The following is a 15,382-nucleotide window of genomic DNA, read 5'->3' as shown; positions in this document are numbered from 1 at the left end:
TGACTCTGTCTGTCGACCACCGCATAATGCACAATGCACAAATGCGCTGTGCAAATCAATGACGTGATACCATACATTGGATAATTATTCAGCAGCCCCTCAACTGAATATACAAAGACCCTCATATATCTTCAATTACTCCGTAAACATCGATCTACCATGCCTATAGTTGAATAAATAAAATCCATATAAACAAAAATGCACGTCCTTCTCCTCGGTGGCCACGGCAAAGTCGCCCTCCATCTGACTCCTCTCCTCCTCGCCCGCGCTTGGAACGTCACCAGCGTGATCCGCAACCCCGACCACGAGCCCGAAATCCGCGCTCTGGGACAGGGCAAGAAGGGTTCCCTCCATGTCCTTCTGTCCAGTCTCGACGACGTAAAGACCGAAAATGACGCCAAGAGTATCATTGACCGTGTCCAGCCGGACTATGTCGTTTGGTCTGCCGGTATGCTCTCACTCATCTCTCCCCTCTATACGCCCATCTATATACAGGTAACTGATAGGAAACAGGTGCCGGCGGAAAAGGCGGCCCAGCACGCACGCAGGCCATCGACGAAGTAGCTGCCAAGAACTTCATCTCCGCATCCTTCGCCAACACCAAAATCACCAAATTCCTGCTCGTCTCGCACATCGGCAGCCGCCGCAAGCAGCCCTCCTGGCTCTCCGACGACGAATGGGCGCACCTCCAACACATCTCCAACAACGTCCTCCCCGCCTACGCGAAAGCAAAGCTCGAGGCCGACGAGTATATGACCGCCCTCGCGGCGAAGCAGCAGCGGAAGCCGTTCCAGGCGATTAATTTGCGGCCGGGGACATTGGCGGATACGCCTGCGACGCGGAAGGTGCAGTTGGGAAAGACAGCAGGAAGGGGAACGATTACGAGGGAAGATGTGGCAATTGTGGCGGATCAGTTGCTTGCCAGGGATGATACGAATGGATGGTATGATTTGTTGAATGGGGAGGAGCCGGTGGATGAGGCTGTTGAGAGGGTGGTTAGGGAGAAGATTGATACGGTTGAAGGGGAGGATGTCGAGGGGATGGTTAAGCGGTTCTCTTGATTATTATGATTGATGAACATATGCGTACAGAATCTATATACAGATGCAAATCGGGAATGATCACAGCTTGGCCTTGGGCTTAGCAGCCTTGGCCTCATCTTGAACCTGCTTCTTCAGCATCCGGCGGAGGATCTTTCCACTGGGACTCTTGGGGATCTCATCCACAAACCGCACACCACCGCGCAGACGTTTGTGGTATGCCACCTTGCTGTCCAACCACTTGATGATGTTCTCAGCCTCCTGCTCAGCGCTCGCGCCAGAGGACTTGCTCTTGCCACTCCGCACAACAAACGCAACAGGGACCTCACTGCCATGCGCCTCGCTTTCCACGCCAATCACCGCAACATCATCCACGGCCTCATTGTCAACCAGGATACCCTCCAACTCCGCAGGAGCAACCTGGAACCCCTTGTACTTGATAAGCTCCTTAACCCGATCCGTGATATAGAAGTTGCCCTTGGCATCTTGGTATCCCACATCACCGGTTCGGAACCACCCATCAGCCGACAGACACTCCTCCGTCGCAGTTGGATTCTCATGATACCCCTGGAACACATTATCACCCCGGAGATACAACTCCCCGACCTCACCAGCGCCAACCTCGCGCGGCTCAGACCCATCCTCTGGCATGGTCATATACTTCGCCTCCATATTCGGCACCAGTTTCCCCACGGACCCAATGCTGCTGTGCCACTCGCCCCAGGGCTGCGTGTGCGTGACAGGACTTGTCTCGCTGAGACCGTAGCCCTGCTTGATACCGACCTTGATGCGCGCGTAGACCGCTTCGACGAGTTCTTGGGTGAGTGGTGCGGCGCCGCAGTTCATCATGCGCAGGCTGGACAGGTTGTACTTGTCGATGATGGGATGTTTGCCCAGGAGCAGGACAACGGGTGGCACGACGTAGCTGAATGTAATGCGATAGTCCTGGACGTGGGCGCACCATTTCTCGATGTCGAATTTCTGCATCACGACGAGCTGGTAGCCGCGGTAGATTGTTTGGTGGAGGAGGCAGTTCAGTCCGTAGATGTGGTAGAATGGGAGGAAGGCCAGTATCCGGTCACCCTTTCCATCTTCGCCTCCACTGCAGGATAGGTTTGCTCCGTCCGCAACTTCCATCTGCAGGGTATTGGCCACGATATTCCGGTGCGACAACCGCACTCCCTTTGGCAACCCCGTCGTCCCTGACGAGTACACCAGGAATGACAGATCCTTCCTCGGGTCAACCTTGGTCTTCCGGAACCTCGTCGCACCAGAAATGTTCCTCACGGAGGTGAAATGCTTGAACTTCGCCTCAGGATGTCTCTCATCTCCAATCAGAATCACCCTCTCCCTCGAAATCCCAACCTGGGCAGCAGCCTTCTCTGCCACACCCAACGCAGACATCTGTGTAACCAGTGCTTTCGCACCTGAGTTCTTCAGCTGGAAAGCCAATTCCTCAACTGTGTAGGCGGGATTTGCGGGAGAAACAACACCACCAGCCCAGTGGGTGCCCCAAGTGACGACAGGGGTGTCGATGCAATTGGGAGTAAAGAGAGCGAGGACGTCGCCTTTGCGCCAGTTGTAGATGGCCTTCAGGCCTTTGCCGAAGGTGAGGGCGGCTTCTTTGACGCCGGCGTATGTGTAGGCGCGTTTTGTGTCGGCATCTTGGTAGATGACTTTTGGTTGTTAGCTTTTATTTGCTTGGAAGGGCCAGAGAAGCGTACTCTTGTCATCAGGAAATGGCTTATCCTTTCTCTCAAACAGGAAATCCCAGATATCAACATCCGGTACCTGGACCGGGGCGTATGACGATGTAACAGGCATGGTGATAAGCTGACAATCCTACCAAATACACCAGGATGTTCGTTCAAAGACACATGAAAAAGAAAAGAAAACAAAAACGAGATGCGAGCTCTTTTGAAAACTCCCAGGAGACGGATAAACCGGCGCCACCCACCTTTTACCCCATCTTGCTTATCTTGCCTTCTCCAATTAGTACTGGTGGCGTCGGTTATGCTGTAACGCGAGCCTCGGTTCAGAGAGCTATGGGTACACAAAAGAAAGTATCGGTTCGGCTATGGAGGGACCGGACTGCCGAGCAGAGCATTGGCCTAGTAGTACAAGTACTCCGTAATACTCGCTAACTATGTAGACATACGTTTCTATCCAGAATAGTGCTTCAAATTCATGATCCATAACCCGTATATTGATTAGTATAGCGCTGATTCACGTACCCCGTATGCCAAGGACTGTAGGCCGGGGTACATCGAGACGCACCTTGACATCTAACGCCTCGACGGCTAACCTCGGGACATTACCCTGTTGGGAGAGTGCGGGGGAGATATGCACCAATTGGATGTGCCATATTCAGGCCAATGACAGGCCTCATTGGGATCCAATTGCTGACAAGCGTTCGCCAATTTTGTGTCTTTTCCAGTTTGTGTGGGATTTTCTTTCAACTCACTTCTGGAGTGTTTTGACCATTATTGAGATTGAAATTTTGGTTATTATCCTCTGACATTTCCATTCAAGACCAGCCTCGCTAATTGATACTCTACTTTATGCCCCTCTTTTATGCACGCTATCCCTCGCACAGACAGGAAATGACTAACCCTACCATCTCGCCAGCCCAGCCAATGAGAGCTCCCTATTCCCGCTGCTAATAAGCATATAAACCACTTTAACGGTAGTCCTATTGCCTTCGGGCATTTGGTCAATTTGAAACGATACAGAGAAGATTAGCATGGCCCCTGCACTAAGGATGACACGCTCAATCAAAGAGAAGCTACCAGTTTTTTTTTATTGGTTACAGGGCGAAATTGAAGTTTTTACCTGATTGGGCCTGGTAGGCTGCAGCGGAGGGAGTGAGTTCGAAACTCGCCGGGAGCAGTATTTTTTTTGTCGGGTTTTTGAACGTTTCACGACAACAACTACAGCTACAACGCGCGACGTATTATTGAAGTACAGTAAATAGCTTAATTAATAGAGAATGACTCTATATGCAAATGTATATTCTACTTGATCCACCCAGAAATACATAAACCTACATCAAACTCGTCCTCCCTCCAACTTCTCTCCCACCCTCACCATTAGGCATCTCTCCATTCCGTCCCATCACGAACTCCCGGTAGATGGCCTGGAACCGTCTCTGCTCAGGCTCACTCAACGAACGACGCGTATTAGCCAGCGATCGCTCAACATGCTCCCACCGCACGATGACCTCCACGCGCGGTTCTTCTTGAGAAGCGTTGCCGTTGGTCATGGATGCCGACTGTGCAGCGCCGACTGTGCCCTGCTGTTCCAGCTGTCGCTGGCGACGGCGCGTGCTCTTGATTGCTTCGAGCTTCGATGCGACAATAGCTGGCGATGGCATGGGGACTGAGCCTGTTTGTTCCTCGGAGGAATACAGGAACTGAATGAAGGATTTGCTGCTGACGCTGGTCGACGATGATTTCGCACTGCTACGGGTCGGTGCTTTGTCGTTGGCTGCTGTGTGATCGCCCAAGGCATCGTGCACGGCTTCGAGATGAGCATTGTACACCACGGCTTGGATATCGGCTCCTGAGAAACCCTCGGTTCTGGCAGCGACCTCGTCCAGACGGCTGACGACTTCTTGGCTCATGTTCAGCTTCTTGCTGACAGCTTCGATGATGTCGACCCGGTCCGAATGCGATGGCATGTCGCAGAGGAGGGACTTGTCCAAACGTCCGGGACGCAGCAGGGCTGGATCGATGAGATCGGGTCGTGAGGTTGCTGCCAGTACGTAGACACCAGAAAGACCTTCCGCACCGTCCATCTGTGTAAGGAGCTGGTTGACAACGCGATCCGTAACACCAGTGGAGTCATGTCCACGTTTCGGTGCAATACTGTCGAACTCGTCAAAGAACAGGATACACGGTCTGGCGGCCTGTGCTCTTTCGAACAAATCTCGAACGCTCTTCTCACTGGCACCGATGTACTTGTTCAGAATCTCGGGTCCCTTGACACTGATAAAGTTCAAGCCGCATTCGCCCGCCACTGCACTAGCCAGCATTGTCTTACCACATCCAGGGTAGCCGTAGAGAAGCAATCCAGACCGCAGACGTAGAGGACACTGCGCAAAAATAGGCGCATACTTCGTGGGATATTGCAGCGTCTCCATAAGAGTTTGTCTGGTCGAGTGCAAACCACCAATCGCAGAAAAGGTAGTGGTGGATGAGGTGAGTGTAACGTTACGTAGAGAGGCTGGGGTGAAGCCTTTCAGTGCGTTCTCGAAGTCATCTGCCCCAAGAGTGATTGCTTTCGAGGCCGCCGATAGATCTTGCACCGAACGTATCAGAGCCTCGTTCCGGGCGCGGGAAATGAGCAGAACGAGGTCCCCTGGCATGTAACCGTCGGTCTTTCCGGCCAGCTCAAGGAAATCGATGTTTCGTGCAAGGACGAAGCCATCATTCTCGGATGAACCAGGTCGACTCCCAGGATTTGAAGGGTCCAACCATGAATCATGGGTAGACTCGCTAACGCTCCGTGCGTGGCCGTTGATGCTGTCAGCGGCCTTATCCTGGCTTGTGAGCTTCTCCAGAACCTTGCGACGTCCATCTTTGTCGGGTGCTCTGAGATGAAGAACCTCGCGTGCCACATGCCCACCAACGATGACGTTGTTCAGAGAGTCTTTAGATTGCGCAGTGGCCAGGAGGACGACCGGCGAATTCATCGAGCAATACTCTCGGACCATCGAGCAGATAACTTCACTGTTTTGGCGACTGCGGCCGTTGTCTCCTCCAACTTGCAGTTCTGTCTCCGCAGGACACAACTTATCGAGGTCGTCCAGAATGACTACTGATTGCCCACCTAAGCGGGCGCACCAAGCAGCGGACATGAAGAGACGGTTCAAAGTCTCTTTAATGTTCGAAATCCGAGTCTCATCAGTAACCAGTTTCCGGCAAGAAAAGAACTTCACACTGAACAGATAGTCTTTCTGAACCCGGTGCGCAAGGAGGTGAGTAAGAGATGTTTTTCCAGCCCCGAGACCACCAGTCAACAGGATAGAAGTAGATTTGGTCAGGCTATCAAGAGATTGCGAGATAATAGACTCAATCCCCACCAGTTCAGGAGCAACTTCTGGGATTGGATCATCAGTGGGTAGTGCAGAGGCTTCCGACAGTCTAGGTATTTCGGACTGCACCTCTAGAGACAGCTTCGACTCTGATCCCAAGAGCCACCCAAATGAAGATTTAGAGGCATCATTGCCCTTCAACGGAGGTTCAAAGCGAACAATCGCACCGTCGAATGCAGATACTGATCCCGGGTTTTCTACCCTTGGCAATATCATTCCGTCTGTCAACGCGCCTGATAATAGACCGATGTCAGACCCAGGGGCCCCATGAATCACCTTAATCCGCTCGAGCAGCGCGTCCTTCGCAGCTACAGTATCAGCGCCGAACTTCAATCCATCTCTTTTCTTCGACGGATCGGACATGAATGGATATATTTTAAGCGACTTCACTGTTGATCGTTGCGTTTGCGGCGGCGCTGCTTCAACACGAACAATCCCACCAACTATACCTTCCGCGCTTAGCGCGCTGCACAACAAGGTGGAAATGGCAACATGCTGGGTATCTGGTGCATCCACCCATGGTACCAGCTTAGCAACGAGCTTCGTCGCGGGAGAACCGGCCTCGCTTGACTTTTGTTGCTCCACCTGGTTGATTTGCTGCTGAGGGTCAGGCATCGGTTTGAGGCCAGCAGGTTGGACAACGGAGATGCACACCCAGCCGGCACCTCGAAGCTCGTTTGTGGCGAGTAGGTCTGGGTCAACCCACACACGGAAGCCTTCGTTATTGTCATCGTCGCATTCCGCATCGAACCACTGGTCAGCAGACTTGCGATTGACACCTCTCAAGTAGAGCCCGGTTCTGTTTGCAGAGTCGGACCTACTCTTAGGTCGCGCAGTGCCGCTGCTACTCCTGCCACTGGCACTCTTCCTACTGGTAACGCTGCGACTGTCTGCTCGAGAGCCTGCCGCATTTTTCGGACGGACTTTGGGCGCGACTATAACTTCCGCATCTGGAGCTATCTTTGCGAATGCCGACGTGTCTGACGGGGCGGGTGTGAGTGAGGTGATGACAATATTCGCGGTAGACGTCGGAGAAAGATGCAAAGCCAAAGGGTGCATGTGCTCGAGTTGTCCTGCATTATTATATCCTGGATTCGGGAGCGCGCGAATTTGCGATAGGAGATTAAGCTCCAAGAAGTTGGCGTGAAGTTCAATAACTATGGACACGACCGTCAGCCAATGTACTTCAAACCACTGTGGCAACAAATAGAACGTACTCTCCCAATCTTCTGGAGTCATGGGCTCAATATTAATAGTGTGTGCGACCGGAGGATCAAGGTGTATATATATAGCAACCTGACATTCTGTTAGAAACCCCAAATTCGTTCGGCAAATGAATTGCTTTGCCTCACCGGTTGTCCTTCCGTAAGGCCCAGGACTCTCCCGAATGTGGTATCTAATTCCACCGTCGACGCCTCTTGTTCTCTGGAGGACCCCCTATTGATGCCATCTCTTCCCACGACGGGCGCCAGCTTCCGTTTGCTGGGCATTCCCGTCCAGCCTAGGTATAGCGACCGTTGCGACGGGCTTCCGTTGGCCCTCCCGGCAGAAGGTCGATATTGCAGCTCAACAATGACATTTTGCGCTGTCTAAAGGAATGATTCATTAGCTACCTCCTTCTTAACGGCAATATTCGAGTTTAATCCCGGAAGCGATCAAATTGAAGCATGCGCGAAGAGGACATACGGCGTTCGCGTTAACCAGAAGCGCGGTCAATGATGGCGGCAAGTTGACCAAGCAGTTTTTCAGAGGCACGAGGGCAACTTCTGCCGTCGAGGAGGGCTTTCTGGGCGCCATTTTCAGGCGCTATGGCACAATGAGACAAAGTGTGATCTTCAAAATAAAAGAAGGAAGAAGCTTAGAATTCAGCATCTCCCCCGGACCTCAGCTTGTTGACTCCGCAATCAGAGGCCATCGTTCACTTTCCCCCGAGTGCTCTTCGCCGAGCCGGCCCGCCGTAGTTCTTCGGACCGAGGGTTGTTCCTCTCCGTATCACGTGCCTACACCGATTAGGACTAGCAACAGTCAGAGCATGGAGACGCGTCTCTTTTTTGGCGTCGCGACGCGTTTCGGCGTCAAAGCTGCTAAACGCCGCCCGACACTCTGAATTGCTTTAGTCTCCTTCCTTTTTCCTCCCACTGAGGGGAACTGTCAACTACCACCGAAACACAGCCGACGGTTAATCAGAACGGGCCTTTTATTGTCGTCGCATCATGGCTTTGCTCCAGTACCCCGCGCCCGTCGACTACGCGGCCCAATTGGATGCTTTCAAGGACTTTCTCCAGCACTTCAAAACTTTCGAGTCCGCCTCCGAATCGGCTGCAACAGAGGCACTTGAAGATTTGCACATCGACGGCGACCGGACTAGCGATGAATACGATTTTATGGACGATGCCGAGGAGGGGGAGGGCGCGCAGAGACCAGGAGCTGGTCGCACACGCCGGGAACCGAAGTTGAAATATATGCAAATGTTGCAAGATGTCGCGAACCGAGAACGGATGAACGTCGTTATCGAATTGGACGACTTGAACACCGTATGAATTCGAACCTATAATGCCGATTTTGTGACAATTTCTGATGAGGATATAGTTTGAGAAATCGCTTCCAGAGGAGACGGACTTGAAGCTTGTCGAGTCTGTTCAGAAAAACACGCATCGCTATATCGAGATCCTTTCGCAGGCGGTTGATGCTATCATGCCCAGGGAAACCAAAGAAGTCACGTATGTATATTCTAAAAAGCTCTGAAGGAATCAGGAATCAGGTGGCTAACATGCGAATAGTTTCAAAGATGATGTGCTTGATGTTATTATGTCCCAGCGTGAAAGACGGAATGAGAACCTGGCCATGGCCATGGAAGCAGACATGGATACCGCAGCAGCTCCCTCGATGTTCCCGCCTGAGCTGACTCGCCGATACACTCTCAATTTCAAGCCACTTACTCCTTCCGGCTCCAGCAACGAACGTGATTCGAAGGCATTGGCAGTCCGGAACGTGCGCGGAGAGCATCTTGGTAGTCTCATTACAGTTCGGGGTATAACTACTCGTGTGTCCGATGTCAAGCCCGCTGTCCAGATCAACGCCTACACCTGTGACCGATGCGGTTGTGAAGTCTTCCAGCCCGTCACAACGAAACAGTTTCTTCCCATGACAGAATGTATGTCAGATGAATGCACGCAGAACAACTCCAAGGGTCAACTGTTCCTCTCCACCCGTGCTTCGAAGTTCGTTCCGTTCCAAGAAGTGAAGATCCAGGAAATGGCCGACCAGGTTCCCGTCGGTCACATCCCGCGAACATTAACCGTACACTGCCACGGAAGCTTGACCCGCCAGCTGAACCCCGGTGACATCGTCGATGTGGCAGGCATTTTCCTTCCCACTCCTTACACGGGCTTCAGAGCCATCCGCGCTGGTCTTCTGACTGATACCTACTTGGAGGCCCAGTACATTACCCAACATAAGGAATCCTATAATGAACTGCAAATGGACAGCCGGACGCTTCGCAAGATCGAAAAGTATCAGAACTCTGGCAACATGTACGAGTATCTGGCTCGGTCCATTGCCCCTGAGATTTATGGTCACATCGACGTGAAGAAGGCCCTACTTTTGCTTCTTATTGGTGGTGTTACCAAGGAAATGGGTGACGGCATGCACATCCGTGGAGACATCAACATCTGTCTTATGGGTGACCCTGGTGTTGCTAAATCTCAGTTGATGAAGTACATTGCCAAGGTTGCTCCTCGTGGTGTATACACAACCGGTCGCGGAAGCAGCGGTGTCGGTCTCACGGCAGCAGTCATGAGAGATCCCGTGACTGACGAGATGGTCCTGGAAGGAGGTGCTCTGGTTTTGGCTGACAATGGCATCTGCTGCATTGATGAATTCGACAAGATGGAAGACGCAGACCGGACCGCCATTCACGAAGTTATGGAACAGCAAACCATCTCCATCTCCAAGGCAGGAATCACAACCACCCTAAACGCACGAACATCTATCCTGGCGGCCGCCAACCCTCTGTACGGCCGATACAACCCCCGCGTCTCTCCCGTCGAGAACATCAACCTCCCCGCCGCCCTCTTGTCTCGTTTCGATGTCATGTTCCTCATCCTCGACACTCCCTCGCGCGACGCAGACGAAGAACTGGCACACCACGTCACCTACGTCCACATGCACAACAAGCATCCCGAGACCGACGACCAGGCTGTCGTCTTCACTCCCCACGAGGTCCGCCAGTACATCGCCAAGGCACGGACCTACAGACCCGTCGTTCCTCAATCCGTTTCAGACTACATGGTCGGTGCCTACGTGCGAATGCGAAAGGACCAGAAGCGCGACGAAGCCACCAAAAAGCAGTTCTCCCACGTCACCCCCCGTACACTGCTCGGTGTCGTCCGTCTGTCTCAGGCCTTGGCGCGTCTTCGCTTCAGCGAGATTGTTGCCCCGGAGGATGTCGACGAGGCTCTTCGCCTTATTGAGGTCAGCAAGGCCTCGCTGTCCAACGACGGACAGATGGGCGTGGACCAGAGCCCTACCAGCAAGATCTACACTCTCATCCGCAGCATGTGGGAGAGCGGTGCTGCGGCGGTTGGAGATGACGAGAGCGGTGCTCTCAGTATGAGACGGATCCGTGAGCGGGTGCTGGCCAAAGGCTTCACAGAAGACCAGCTCACGATGGCGATTGATGAATACGCCAACGTTGATGTAAGTCCTACATTATACCGTATGCTTCGTGCACAAGTACTAACATATCTCCCTAGGTCTGGCAAGTTATTGCTAACGGCACTCGCCTTGTCTTTATCGGAGCTGAGGATGATGTTATGGAGGATATGTAATAGATGTCTTATGGTATATCGTACCTTGTTGATGTTTCATGTTGCTGCTGTTGTTCTATACCTGCAAGATGTGTGCATTGGGATTTATGTGAGAATTCTTGGGGATTTGGCAAAGCCTGGGAATAGGTGTTATGGTGTAATTGTTTCTATCATGGCTCATGCAGGATATAATACTATGTCTCTACGGAATTGAGTGCACTGATTCAAGACGGTTTACAATCCGCTCAACCTAAGTCTACAGACTAGACTTCTCAGGCGTATCAGGCTCACCAATCAGCTCCAAAAAGCTTGGATAGACCTCATCCGTAAGATCACCAGCCTGCATGCTCCTTCCCTTAGCCTTGAATGCTCTCCTCGAGCACTCTCGGGTCAGACTACTGCCAGCCCAAGCGGCAAGAAGTAATGTCGTCGTTGGCGACATTCTCTTGTCCTCCGCCTCAAGCTCAGCCTTAACATCCTGTCTGCTCTCAGCTTGCTTCTCGTTCTCCTTCTCTCCCGAATCCCACAACTTGTTATGGTAAGCTGCTCTCCAGGCCAGCAGTGTACCGAGCGATCCAGTAAGTGTGTCTCCTTGCCCTCCACTTCGCTTCAATCCTCCAACGACGTCGGAGACGAGGGTGGTAACGCCATTTGAGACGATGTCGTGCGGTCCCTTCTGGATAATCGTCACACCTCCAAGTGCATTCGACAGCTGCTCACAAGCTTCCGATTCCTTGCTCGTCTTGTCACCACCGTCTCCCTTAATCTGTGCTTGGCTCTGGACCTCGATCTTCAGTGCCTTCGCGAGACGGCCGAATTCGTTGACGTTGGGTGTGAGAATGCACTCCTTGTACCCCTTGATGAGTTCCGGGTCTTCCGTGACCAGTAGAAGACCATCTGCATCTAGGACGAACGGGATCGATTGTGATTGTGCCTCTTTGATCACCTCCCTGACAACCTTGAGCGTAACACCGTCGCGACCAAGACCTGGACCAATCACAAGTGCGTGAAGTCGGGAGAGCATAGAGATTATGGGACCGGCGAGCTTTGGGGCATCGATTGAGTTGGGGTCTGAGACGGACTCGCTGCTTGGAAGCAGTGGGTGTACCATCAGACTTGGAGAGTAGGATTTGATGACCTAGGTGAATTAGCTCGTAAACCAAGTATATACTAGCCAATTGGCAAACAAGAAGACATACCGATGCGGCAGACCTTTCACAGATTACATGGCTCTGTGGCAGTTAGCTTCGAGGGACTTGAATCCGTATCGTCCAAGCTTTCCTCACCATGTCACAACCTGCGATACAATGTCAGCCAACGGAACGACTAGTAGATATTCGCTTAACATACCTAACTTCGCAGATGCCATCGATGAGAAATATGGAGCTCCTGTGTAGCTTCAACCAGTCTGTTAGAATGAGATTCATCTGTAGTTTGTGGAATGAGAAACACGACGTACTCGAGGCTGCCTCCAATGACAGCAACCCGTCCTTGTTGTCCTATACATCACTCTTAGTTACCAATTCCAACGGCATTCAACATCGCATCCGGGAACGAACCTTTGTGGAATCTCTCCAGCAGAGGAGGTACGATCCGGCGCACCTTATTGAAGAGCGCCTTTGATGAGGTAGACACATGGACCGGCTCCATGGTGATTGTTCTATATATCAAGATGGAGTTTCTTGACAGTATAAGTCTTTGAATTCAACGTAAGGCGAATTGAGGGAAGAGAAATTAAAGAACTGGCGTGAGAGAACAGGACCCGAAATGTGAGCGTTACAAGCTGTGATGTCACCGCCTAGTTAATACATGTGGGGCCTGAAGGTCGTGGCAACCATGGTGGTATACAAGAAAATGATATGGGTTTAGTACGATGTTGAATATCTGCTAATTGTACTAAGCTAAGGATATAAACATGACGCCCGCTCATAATGATAAAGCTAGTATGTAACTGAACGAGCCACCATCTATTGACACCTAAACAAGAACTCCAACTTAGGAAAGCGAAAAGAACGAGTAAAATATAGATGATTTAATGCACCCCGAAAGTACCCCTCGCTGATGCTCCATAACCAAAGAAGAAAAATAAACAAAAGAAAACAAAGACTTGTCGGAAAGGATATTAAAAAAGGAGAAATAAAAGTATGAAAAGTGTTCATCTAGCCCTTGAGGCCAACGAAGCGAGTTTCTTCTTCCGCTCCATTTTCTCTTTCTTGGCTGCGAGTTCGGCCTGCCATTCTTCCTCGTCCTCTCGTCTGGCGGCCTTGAGAGCAGCTTGCTCTTCCGATTCCACATTATCGAAGCCAGCTTCCATATCCGATGATGCATCCGAGTAGTAGTCGTCATAGTCGTCCGCATATTCACCTTCGTCTTCCTCATCTGTACCAAGATATTCGTCCATCCGTGATCGTTTGCCGGCTCTGGATTGCCGTCTTTCAGCGGGATCACGCTTGGCCGGTAGACCAGCTGTTCCTCGGTATTCAGTTGTCGCCGGCGTCTGCGTTGGTCTGGCAGTGCCTTTGTAGGTGGGCTCATCAGGATCTCGTTTCCTCGCCGGTTTCCCATCGCCAGGTTTGGCACCCGCCAGAGTTCCAGCGGTGGCACCGCCTTTTTTTGCCAATCGTGGATCTTTCTCCTTCGCTTGTGCTTCCATCGCCCGTTTCTTGCGTTCCATTTTGCTGAGCCTTTCTTTGGGGGCCGTTTTGTTCTGGTGTTTGAACATTCCTACTTGTGTCGGCGCATTTTGCTGAAGAGCCTTCGCCTTCATCATGAGATCGGCGTAAGAGCCTGGAGGAGGAGGTTTGGACGAAACAGGCGCGGCTTTCGGGGCTGAAGAGGTATTGCTGCTTGACGCAGACTTTGCCGCATTTGGAGCCGGATTCGGACGAGGCTTCGATGCCGTAGATGTAGTGGCAGGCCTTGTAGGTGCAGGTCTCGTAGGCACTGATTTACCAGGTGCCCGATTATCCGGTTTCGATGGACGCTGCAGCTGCTCTTCGGCTTTGCGCTTCGTCCCTGCTGCGGCGACCTTTTTCTCGGAAGAAACATCACGGGATGGTGTGCTAGGTTTGCGGACTTCAGACTTGGCTGTGGAGGATGAGACAGGAGGTTCCGGGCGGCGAGATGTTGCCGGTGGGATCGCAGACGGTTTGCCCGTCTCGATGGACGTAAGCACAGAATCAAGGAACTAAAAAATCGAGAGTTAGGAAAGCCTGAAACGCTCAAAAGACGGACAGGAGACATGTACTTACGCTCATGATGTCACTCCAATACCAAAAAGAAAATAAGAAGCAAGATGGTATTTCTGTTGAAGAAGCAGAGCAAGTCAAAGGGAAGTTCACCGTCGGTGGTTAGAACGACGAGGTAACCTCATCACGATGCTAGTGCTATCGAACCCCGAGTTCGATGCGCGAAATGAAATAGCCTGCACGTTCCGGCCGGGCAGAAAACGGCGGAGTCGAAGAAATCGACTCCAATAGTATTAGCGAGATGATACAGGGCGATAGGGACGAAAGAGAGCGGGGGAAAAAGAGACTGAAGCCAGAAGCGCCATCCTGTCCTTCTGGGTAGAAGTCTCGAGAATGTCACGTGCCCGTCAGCGGCTGATTTGCAAATCCGACATGCGCCACAGCGTCTCGCTTAGCGGCCCGCCGAAAGACACTAGCCACACCCGCCAGTCGCACCGCACTTTTTCTCGCCAATAATTCCATCCTGAACTTTTTCTTTCCACATCGCTCAACCACCACCCAGCGAACTCGACGTTTCAGTCTCCGCCCAACTTGCGGTTAAATCGATTGATTCTCGTGTTCATAAATCTAACAGGTATGTATTTTCTGCGATTTCAATCCCACAGCAAGAGTTTTGACGGCGACCGATTCTGACGAGGCTCCTCTCAATATAGAAGTCTATTCAAAATGAAGCACCTCGCAGCTTACCTCCTCCTCGCCCTTGCCGGCAACGAGACCCCCTCTGCCGACGATGTCAAGGGTGTCCTCTCCTCCGTCGGTATCGACGCCGATGAGGAGCGTCTCCAGAAGCTCATTTCTGAGCTCGAGGGCAAGGACATCAACGAGGTTGGTTTTAGTTACGAAAAGATTTTATGGAAGAAAATGTATACTGACGAGTTCCTCTCCAACAGCTGATCGCTCAGGGTACTGAGAAGCTCGCTTCCGTTCCCTCTGGCGGTGCCGCCGCCGCCGCCGCCCCCGCCGCCGGTGGTGCTGCTGAGGCCGCTCCCGCTGAGGAGAAGAAGGAGGAGGCCGCTGAGGAGTCTGATGAGGACATGGGCTTGGGTCTCTTCGACTAAGCGCATCCGCCCGGGGAGTAAAAAAAGTTGCTACGAATTGTGGAGGAACAGGATCGGACAGTTATTTTCAGCCTGGGGAGTAATCTCACCCACTGGTCTTGTCAAGCCTGGATGGTTCGGGTTGTTCTGATGC

General features: G+C 52.0%; 7 protein-coding genes across 7 annotated transcripts; 3 read left to right on the top strand and 4 right to left on the bottom strand.

The window, feature by feature from the left end:
• Window positions 1-198: 198 nt before the first annotated feature.
• On the top strand, window positions 199-1,061 carry ACHE_40987A (uncharacterized protein; the record flags this gene model as incomplete). Its single annotated transcript, XM_043279247.1, has 2 exons — window positions 199-448; window positions 514-1,061. 2 exons carry the CDS (start codon window positions 199-201, stop codon window positions 1,059-1,061), a joined length of 798 nt encoding a protein of 265 aa, XP_043136945.1.
• A 60-nt stretch (window positions 1,062-1,121) lies between these two features.
• ACHE_40986S (acyl--CoA ligase) lies at window positions 1,122-2,864 on the bottom strand (the record flags this gene model as incomplete). The annotated part of the gene is made up of 2 exons (XM_043279246.1): window positions 1,122-2,716; window positions 2,765-2,864. The coding sequence occupies 2 exons, from the start codon at window positions 2,862-2,864 to the stop codon at window positions 1,122-1,124; spliced, it is 1,695 nt and encodes a 564-aa protein (XP_043136944.1).
• A 1,219-nt stretch (window positions 2,865-4,083) lies between these two features.
• On the bottom strand, window positions 4,084-7,932 carry pex1 (AAA family ATPase peroxin 1; the record flags this gene model as incomplete). Its single annotated transcript, XM_043279245.1, has 4 exons — window positions 4,084-7,292; window positions 7,353-7,431; window positions 7,488-7,724; window positions 7,822-7,932. The coding sequence occupies 4 exons, from the start codon at window positions 7,930-7,932 to the stop codon at window positions 4,084-4,086; spliced, it is 3,636 nt and encodes a 1,211-aa protein (XP_043136943.1).
• A 416-nt stretch (window positions 7,933-8,348) lies between these two features.
• MCM7 (DNA replication licensing factor MCM7) lies at window positions 8,349-10,964 on the top strand (the record flags this gene model as incomplete). Its single annotated transcript, XM_043279244.1, has 4 exons — window positions 8,349-8,669; window positions 8,725-8,855; window positions 8,916-10,833; window positions 10,890-10,964. 4 exons carry the CDS (start codon window positions 8,349-8,351, stop codon window positions 10,962-10,964), a joined length of 2,445 nt encoding a protein of 814 aa, XP_043136942.1.
• A 235-nt stretch (window positions 10,965-11,199) lies between these two features.
• ACHE_40983S (ATP-dependent (S)-NAD(P)H-hydrate dehydratase) lies at window positions 11,200-12,593 on the bottom strand (the record flags this gene model as incomplete). The annotated part of the gene is made up of 6 exons (XM_043279243.1): window positions 11,200-12,081; window positions 12,143-12,175; window positions 12,230-12,240; window positions 12,294-12,340; window positions 12,403-12,442; window positions 12,503-12,593. 6 exons carry the CDS (start codon window positions 12,591-12,593, stop codon window positions 11,200-11,202), a joined length of 1,104 nt encoding a protein of 367 aa, XP_043136941.1.
• Window positions 12,594-13,098: 505 nt separating this feature from the next.
• Window positions 13,099-14,200, bottom strand: ACHE_40982S (uncharacterized protein; the record flags this gene model as incomplete). The annotated part of the gene is made up of 2 exons (XM_043279241.1): window positions 13,099-14,130; window positions 14,195-14,200. The coding sequence occupies 2 exons, from the start codon at window positions 14,198-14,200 to the stop codon at window positions 13,099-13,101; spliced, it is 1,038 nt and encodes a 345-aa protein (XP_043136940.1).
• Window positions 14,201-14,563: 363 nt separating this feature from the next.
• aspf8 (ribosomal P2 domain-containing protein) lies at window positions 14,564-15,249 on the top strand (the record flags this gene model as incomplete). Its single annotated transcript, XM_043279240.1, has 4 exons — window positions 14,564-14,619; window positions 14,694-14,765; window positions 14,845-15,016; window positions 15,082-15,249. The coding sequence occupies 4 exons, from the start codon at window positions 14,564-14,566 to the stop codon at window positions 15,247-15,249; spliced, it is 468 nt and encodes a 155-aa protein (XP_043136939.1).
• Window positions 15,250-15,382: the final 133 nt, after the last annotated feature.

This window comes from Aspergillus chevalieri, chromosome 4 (genome assembly GCF_016861735.1).
Source record: "Aspergillus chevalieri M1 DNA, chromosome 4, nearly complete sequence".
Classification (NCBI taxonomy): domain Eukaryota; kingdom Fungi; phylum Ascomycota; class Eurotiomycetes; order Eurotiales; family Aspergillaceae; genus Aspergillus; species Aspergillus chevalieri.
This window is presented reverse-complemented; position numbering and strand designations above follow the sequence as displayed.